Genomic DNA, 9193 nt, shown 5'->3' with positions numbered 1-9193 from the left:
CTGTATTTTTTTTAAAGAATGATGTATTCTTAGTCTTTAGACCAGAAAATGTGGTTCTAGAGCAGGGGTCGGCATCCAAAATGTAAAGAAGAGCCATTTTGTCCTTTCAAGAAAAATCAAACCACCTTGGGAGCCACAACATTTATGTCCATTTTACCATCTTGGCTCTAAGTATGTCTCAGTATGTTCTAATGTACTAGTACAGGCTAGAAATATAATATAAACAAAAATGCAGATTTAACTTAGTTTGCTCTGCTTTAATCTTCAGCTCAGCTTTAGTTGCTTTTCGCCATCTCCGGCAGGAAACCTTTCCGCAAAAGTAGAATAGTTTTTTATAAAATGTCTCTCAACGTTTGATTTTTTACGAGGCTGAAGTCAGCTTCTCATTCGCCAAGTTCTTGTTCGAATTTTCCCATTCCACCTTAAATGGTGCCTGAGGCACCAGAATGTAACTGCTTTGAACAAGAAACTGGCGAACGAGAAGCTGGTGAACGAGAAGCTGGCGAACGAGAAGCTGGCGAACGAGAAGCTGGCGAACGAGAAGCTGCCTTCAGCTTCGCGACTTTTTAGTGTTTGACACTTTCTAGCTGTAGATTAAACATATCAGGAAACCTTATAAAGGCAAATAAGCATGTCAATTCATCTCCAAATGATCGATGTTCATCTTAAACCTCTCTTTGCCTATTCATTAGCTACTAGCTAGGTGAGACTGTTGTCATTGCTATGGTGACCAGCAGTCTGCGCGCCAATCTTCAGGGTCAAAGTGTGAATTAGCAGTTATACATTAACTCCAGCGTTTAAGACCATTTAGTGTTAAAACTGTGTTGAACAATCAACAGAGCTTTATTTTACTGCAAAGGAGGATTATTTTATTTTTACCTACAAATCTGATTCTGCCGTTGAGCAGCTCCGGAGCTGCATGTTGCCGACCTCTGCTCTAGAGACTATGGCAGCACTGCTGAAGGATGTGAGTAGATGTTTACAACAGATGCAGTGATAATTACATCTTTTATTTTGGCCAAAGTGTCCTTTTAAATCTGCACTACATGTCCCAAAGTTTGTAGGCACCTGCTTATCCAGTGCTTCTGAAATCGAGGGTATTAATAGGGGGCCCCCCTCCGCTTTCTATAGTAACAGCCTCTACTTTTCTGGGAAGGCTTTACACTAGTCGGTGAAACATTGCTGTGAGGATTTGACTGCATTCAGCCACAAGAGCGTTAGTGAGGTCACGTACTGATGTTGGATGACCACCACACCAACTTATCTCAAAGGTATGGAGAATGCAGTTTCACTGTTCCCCAGCCCAAAGCTGGGGTGCTTTATATCCCTGGCTGACACTTGTATTTGGGCATGGTGACCGTAAACTCACGTGAAGCTGTTGGAATCTATTGGTCAGTGTTTTTCTATGGCATTTATAAAAGCTGTGTTCACATTTGAACGCCTGTGTCAGTAACAAGGTGCACCTTAAATTAGCTGAATTCACTTATTAGAAAGGCTGTCTGGATATATAGTGTATTTATTAACTTGAATTCTTTCTTTTACTTTCAGTAGTTCAAGATAAGCATATAAAGTTAATAACAGTAATAAATATATGCATCGTATATATAAATATCAGTCCAATTAATTAGCATTTATTCAAACCGCTTTTGTGTGATCTATTTAAATTAACTGAGTGCTGATTAACCTGGGTTCGATTCCCCAGGCGGGCGACCAGCGTCCTTTCTGCGTAGAGTTTGCATGTTCTCCCCGTGTCTTCGTGGGTTTCCTCTGGGTGCTCCGGTTTCCTTCCACAGTCCAAAGACATGCAGTTAGGCAAACTGGAGTTGCTAAATTGGCCTTACGTGTGCATGTGTGAGTGACTGTGCATGTCTGTGTGTCTGCTTTGCGATGGACTGGCGACCTGTGCACAGTGTTTCCTGCCTTCCGCCCATTAAGTGCTGGGATAGGTTTCAGCATCCTCCAAGACCCAGGATGATAAGCGGCGTAGAAGTGAGTAAGTGAATGCAGATCACTCAATCTAGTAGCTAAGGAGCTATTTAACACATTTGTGTGAAGGCATTTAACATAATGTTTTAATCATAATTGTTTTTTTTATTTTATTCTGTTCCGATAGTTCAACACCTAAACTGCTTTGTTGTTGCTCACACTTATGTCTTTGTGAGCATTTTATTTAAAGCTTCACTATATAAGATCTGGGGATTTGGAGACCTCTCTGGTGGAAATGTGTAATTGCATACAACGTGTGGAAGAGCATCAGTTGTGCCTTGGACCTCTTTCCTGGGCAGACGTTTGTGAGAGAACTCAGTCAAGACTTGGTGAACAATGTGTTTCCTGAGAATATAAGTGAATAATCTATTAAGTAATGCTATCTTTTTCAATTTTAGCTAAAAAATCTTACATAGTGCAGCTTTATGGCCAAAAAGATCCCAAAAGAGAACAAAGTCAGTACTTCAGATAGTACTTACATTTTTTGAAGCTGCTACTTCTTTTTCCACTCAAGCTGGATTTTGCAAGCCTACTTTTACTTCTGCTTGATTCACTACTTCACTGCAGCAACCCCTATTGTATTTTTAACACTTTATTTGGATAGCCCGCTGTAGATGCTTCATAGATGCTTACTTTGCATTTAACCACACATCAATTAAATTCACAGAAGTATTTTAACCCTAAACTCAAAACTCACTGTAACCACAATCTTGACCTCAACACTAAACCTAATCCCAACTCCAAAGCAGGTCCTAAAGAATCACCTGATATTTTTTTTTAAATAATTTGATTATTTCTAGAGTATCGGTTGGGAGCTATTTAGCTAAAATGGCTCTATTATTTAAGAATAGCTCAGACTCTTTTACTCTCATAGCTCATGGGATGTCAACAGATGCTCGGTCGAGTCGCGAGACCGCAGAGGGCGCGAGCTGCAGTGCCCTGCAGCAGCCACCGGGGGGAGATCGAGGTCCTCAGAAACACACACACACACACATATACGCACGCATTCACGCACACATCCACACACTGAGGCGCGCGCGCGCCAAACGGAGCGAGAGCGCGCGCGGCGGACAGATGCGCGGCGCGTCGCCGTTTACCTCCGGCTGTGTCTGTGTCGCGCGCCATCGTTAAACTTTCAGTCATCGCGATTGCGGCTCGCGCCTCTCCTTTGATTTCTCCGGAGCTGCTGCACCTGCTCCTGCATTTTCGGGAGGCGAGAGAGTGACGGAGCTCTCCTGCAGCGGTGCATGCTTTTTTTGGGGGAGGGTGGAGGAGAGAGAGAGAGAGAGAGACAGAGAGAGACAGAGACAGAGAGACAGAGATGTGCAGGTGATGATGATGAGAGGTCCTGTTGAACGGAGACGCCGCGCGCAGAGGCAGCAGAGAAAGTGGCAGCAGCAGCAGCATCCCTCGAAGGCGCGAGCACAATCTGAAGGGTGAGATGCTCTGCGGGGGGCGCGGCTGCTTTCCCGGGGATTTCGGGCGCGAGGGCTTCACGACCCCCCCTCCCATCTCCCGAGAACTGGGCTGGAGGTGGAAACCGAGAAGCCGTCCTTCCTCCGCGCGCTCCTCATGTAAGTGGGCAGACGGGGAAAAAGGGGGTGGAAGGTGGGGTGCGTGCGCGAGACGCGGGGGTTTTGTGATGAATTGCCTGTGGGATTTTTCCAACATAATAATCACTAATATCACTGATATTACTGATAGCACGGATTGTCTCTTGCCGTGCTGGTCTGGTACTGTTATAATAACATCATCGTCGTTGTTGTTATTTTCATTATTATTATTATTATTATTATTATTATTATTAATAATAATAATATTGAAGAAAGCATGGAGTGTTTGGAACCCTATTGTCATTGGATTCTCCTTTTCATTACCATTATTATTATTATTATTATTATTATTATTATTATCATGACGTGCGTTCTCTCGCGCATATTGAGCCATGCTTGATTATCTAACGCCACTTTAAGCGCAGAATTTTTCTTTTTTTTCTTCCTTCTTTTTTCATCCTTTTTGTTTCTGAATGCAGTGCAGTCTGTAACCTGTTTTGTTTTCATGCCCTTTGCAGCTGTTGCTGGCGTCTAAAGAAACCAGTGATTCATTCAGAGCCACTGGAGGGGCAGAGGAGAGCACAGCACCCCCCCCAAACACACACACACACACACATACACACACCTCCCTCAGCCCAAAGATGGCAACCACAGATCTCTAACGGGGCTGAAAGTCTCGTCCTCGTGCACGTGATCTCAGGTGACTGTGAGGGACATTTGCCGCGAGGACACTCGCTGATCTTATGGAGGACTGTAAGGACTGCGTGCGCCTCTGGACACTCGCTGACCCCCTCATGGACTCCGGAGGCGCGGAGCTGAGTTTATTGCGCGGAAAGACCTTGAAAGTGAAAGTGCTCGCGCGCCAGCAGTCTGTGCGCGCCCTGTGACTTAACGGCTCACGTCTCAGCGTGGGTTTTGAGAGCTTCCAAACAAACAAACAAACTAACTAAAAGAAAACAAAAACAAAAGCGCGTTTCTATGGACGTTCATTAATGCCCAGAGCGGAACAGCGCCCGACTTTCAAACGTCTCCGTTTTCGTCCCGCAGACCTGCGCTGAAAAGCCAGCGCGTGACGGTGGAGCGAGATGGAGTTCGCCATGGTGGGCGCAGATAGCGGCGGCTGCAACCCGCACGTGCCGTACGCCTACGCGCAGGCTCGCGCCAGGGAGCGGGAGCGCGAGAGGGAGAGGCATTCTCGCGCAGCGGCGGCTGCTGCGGCTGCGGCGGCAGCGGCGGCGGCGGAGAGCGGGGCGGCCGGCGAGGGAGGCGGGACCTGCGGCCACGGCCAGCAGCATCAGGTTCGCGCCGCCTCCTCGGCGATGGCGAGCGGCAACGGCGCCTCGCGCCCCTCCTCCTCGTCCTCCTCCTCCTCCTCCTGTTGCTGCTCCTCCTCCTCTCAGCAGCAGCAGCAACAGCCGCCACAACAGCAGCAACAGCAGCAGCTCCAACAGCAGCAGCAACAGCAGCAGCAACAGGCGCAGCGCGAGGCGCAGCCGCAAGTTCTCCGCGAGCGGAAAAAGGCGCGTGGGGTCGCGCGCTGGAGACGCCCGCGCGCGCCTCTCGGTGGCGAGCTGCGCCACTCGGAGCTGGCGCTCCTAGGCTCAGAGGAGGACGTGATGATCGAGGAAGAGGAGGCGACGGGCGAGGAGGAGGAAGAGGAGGGCGCTCGCGCGCGCTGCGGCCCGGCGTACGACGCGGACGAGCACGTGGTGGACGACGCGGATGACGCCACCCTGGACGACGACGATGACGACGAGACGGCCTCGCTTACGGGCGGGCGGCCGCGCGCAGGCTACGGACGCGGTGCGCGCAGCGCGCGTGGCGCGCTCGGAGAGCGCGGTGGCTGCTGCGAGCGCGTGGTCATCAACGTGTCGGGCCTGCGCTTCGAGACGCGGCTGCAGACGCTCGCCCAGTTCCCGGACACGCTGCTGGGGGACCCGGCCAAGCGCATGCGCTACTTTGACCCGCTGCGCAACGAGTACTTTTTCGACCGCAACCGGCCAAGCTTTGACGCCATCCTCTACTTCTACCAGTCGGGCGGGCGCCTCAAACGGCCCGCCAACGTGCCGCTAGACGTCTTCTCCGAGGAGGTGAAGTTCTACGAGTTGGGCGACGAGGCCATGCTCAAGTTCCGCGAGGACGAGGGCTTCGTGAAGGACGAAGAGAAACCGCTGCCCGAGGATGAGTTCAAGCGCCAGGTGTGGCTCCTTTTTGAGTACCCAGAGAGCTCGAGCCCGGCACGCGGCATTGCCGTGGTTTCCGTGCTCGTCATCGTCATCTCCATTGTGATTTTCTGCCTCGAGACGTTACCCGAGTTCCGCGACGAGCGTGACGCACCCGGAGGCGCTGGCGCGCACGTGTCCACGCACGGGGTCAACGGCACGCACGCTCCCGGCGCGAAGGTAGAAGAGGCCACGGCCTTCACGCCCTTCAACGACCCGTTCTTCGTCGTAGAGACTGTGTGCATCGTGTGGTTCTCCTTCGAGATCGCCGTGCGCTTCTTCGCCAGCCCCAGCAAGGCGGCCTTCTTCAAGAACATCATGAACTCCATTGACATCGTGTCCATCCTGCCTTACTTCATCACGCTGGGCACGGACCTAGCACAGCAGCACCCTCAGCAAGCGCAGCAGGGCAACGGGCAGCACGCCATGAGCTTTGCCATCCTGCGGATCATCCGCCTGGTGCGCGTCTTCCGCATCTTCAAGCTGTCGCGCCACTCCAAGGGCCTGCAGATCCTGGGCCACACATTGCGCGCCAGCATGCGTGAGCTGGCACTGCTCATATTCTTCCTGGTGATTGGCGTGGTGCTCTTCTCCAGCGCCGTGTACTTTGCGGAAGCTGATGAGCCGGCGTCACAGTTCACAAGCATACCAGATGCCTTCTGGTGGGCCGTGGTCACCATGACCACAGTGGGCTATGGTGACATGAAGCCCATCACGGTGGGCGGCAAGATCGTGGGCTCGCTGTGCGCCATCGCCGGTGTGCTGACCATCGCGCTGCCCGTACCTGTCATCGTGTCCAACTTTAACTACTTCTACCACCGTGAGACGGACAACGAGGACCAGACGCAGGCCGTGGAGTATCCACCCCCCGGCTGCCCCTACTTCCCAGACTTCCTGAGGAAGTTCAAGGGTTCACCGTCGGGATCCTCGCTGGGGGACAAGGCGGCCGAGTACATGGAGATGGAGGAGGGGGTTACGGAGTCCCTGTGTGGGGTGGACAAACGCAGCCCCAGCAGGGGCAACGGCACGGACGCAGGCAGGAAAAACAGCACCAATTCTAGAAGCCTACAGACAGATGTATGATTATGAATGGCAAAGCTGTTGGTGAGCTTGTGAAGGGTTTGGACACGTGAAGAAGATTGCACAACTTATTACTGATCAGCAGCACACGTGCACGTGATGCGCGTTTTTGGACACGCACACATGCATACATGCAGGCACGCACACATGCATACATACATGCATGCACATAGACAAATACATATACACACACACACACACACACACACACACAACAGACACGCATGCGCACACGTGGACAAGCATACACATATGCACAGGAACACACTAGTGCACACGCATACGCCCTTACATGCACACATGCACGCAAACACACCCACACAAACCCAAACGCACGCACGCACGCATCATTTCTTACGGACCTGAGCTGAAACATTTTTGCAACGTGGCTACTTTTTTGTAGAGAAACACAACCCTGTAATCAGACGACAGGCAACGCAAAAATCACCAGCTTTACGTGACGCGGAGGTGTGAGTACGGGCCCACCTGTAGACTGTAGACAGAATCGAACAACAAACCCGGTTCAAGGAGCGCAAAACAAGTATTTTTGCATAGGCACTTTATGAGTTACATTCGTCAGTAATTGTAGGAAGAAGAAGCAAGCTGTTATCGTAATGCTATTATGCAATAACGTTGAAATCATTTGCACTATCATTAAAATTTGTTCTAGTCTCCCAGCTTCAACCAGAGAGTCAGACACGGACCTTAGAGAGAAAGAGAGAGAGAGAGAGAGGGGAAGAGAGCGGGAATTCAATAACTACTTAGTAACTCTGCTTTGACTTAATACATGGTTGTTGTAGAAGTGAATGAGCAGTTTGTCATGTCCTGCTACCTTCTGTCCAGTCACCTTCGAGTTCATTAGACAGCAACATGTTGCTCTTCTTAAGGCTCCTATACTGACAACACTGAAAAGTCAGCATGCCAGTCTGAACTACCACTGGCAAAGCTCAGTTCAGCCCCCAAAGGTGAAAGAGTTAGCACCAGTTATTCAATACTTTAATGAGGGTTAAACAAACCAGTCGTTGTTAACATAAACACTAACATTTCTGTTTGTCCTCCACTCAAATCGACTAGGTGTAACACGTCAGATCACCCATTGTGGCATGACTGACATTTATTTCCAAAGTGTAGATGCCCACCATGCCCCTTCCCCCAAAACCTTTTGGCCCCAGAGAGCCAGGCCACAATACCGGTTCTGCATTGAATCACAAAAAGTCTCTCTGACGCCACGGCTAAACGGACTGTCCTGCCATTGTTGGAGTATCTGCTGCTTTTGAAGGGAATGCTTCAATGCTTCGCGCAACTTATTCACTCTCGGTCCCTTTAACCACAATGACAATGCATCCCTTTACAAGGACGGGAGACCCGCATCAAAGCAGGAAAAATGAACTGGCTCGCTAGCTGGTCCTGAGGTGGACTTTTATGCACAAAAAACAAAACAAACCCCCCCACGTGCCACTCCAGAGGGGCAGCCGGCCTTCATGGAGCGAGCAAGGACCACATCTAGCCAGAGCAGATCACTGTGCGAGGTAAGCATGTACATTTATATTTATGTTTATCCAGTATATGCAAAAAGTGGATACCCATAGAAACCGCAGGGTGTTGGCATCTAAAACTCAAAAGCCCTACACTAGTCTGGAAAATTGGAAGGTTCCTCCATGGTTTTTGGGTTAGGCCTATGGTTCCAGGAAATTCCTATTTGGTGTAGAGTTTTATTTTAACTTTCATAAGGGCTCTTCCCATTTGGAAATCACTTTTGCAAAAATGAGACCCAAAAATGATTCATCTGTGGCATCAAAAAAACTCTTTTTCCATTTTTTTTTACTTTTAAGACCATATCGAAGTTGATTTAGTTTAATAATTACACTCTAAAGAATAAATGGTTCTTTTGAGGGATGCCACTTTTGGCTCCTTAAAGAACCTTTTAACCTGTGATTCTTCACATTTTTTATTAATAGGATGTGAGAGAAAACAGTGAGAAAAAAGTTTTCGTGACAATGAAAGATACCCAACCCAAGAACCTTTTAGAAACCTTTATTTTTATGTATGTACTGACAGGCCCTTTTTAAGCAGTGTGGTTTGAAAAGTTGTGCTTGAAGTGAAATTGTTGTGCCTATGCTGGCACTTTAGAGGCATCCAGATGTTCACACATGTTTGGAGGTGCTGCTGTCAGTTCCTTGGCCTGGGTGATGTTGCATTCATGAGGTGAAATGCTGTTTTAAAGCTGCAAAATAAGGCTGTGTCGCTGAAATAGCTTTGTGTGCTCAGCATTTGAGCAGTTACTGCATGATGTATAAATTACATGCATAATCAGAGGTGGGTAGAGGATCATAAACCCATACTGAAGTAAGA

The 9193-nt window shown here is 49.2% G+C and overlaps 1 protein-coding gene across 1 annotated transcript in view; it reads left to right on the top strand.

Moving 5' to 3' along the window:
• The first annotated feature begins 4624 nt into the window (after positions 1–4624).
• The window catches only part of kcna4 (potassium voltage-gated channel, shaker-related subfamily, member 4), a 62196-nt gene continuing 57627 nt past the window's right edge, over positions 4625–9193 (top strand). Inside the window, exon 1 of the mRNA XM_036584191.1 lies at positions 4625–8370. Within this exon, the coding sequence (XP_036440084.1) occupies positions 4625–6844 (2220 nt within the window). The 3' untranslated portion in view covers positions 6845–8370. The remainder of the gene's footprint in view (positions 8371–9193) is intronic.

Source organism: Colossoma macropomum, unplaced genomic scaffold (assembly GCF_904425465.1).
Source record: "Colossoma macropomum unplaced genomic scaffold, Colossoma_macropomum, whole genome shotgun sequence".
NCBI classification, from domain to species: domain Eukaryota; kingdom Metazoa; phylum Chordata; class Actinopteri; order Characiformes; family Serrasalmidae; genus Colossoma; species Colossoma macropomum.
This window is presented reverse-complemented; position numbering and strand designations above follow the sequence as displayed.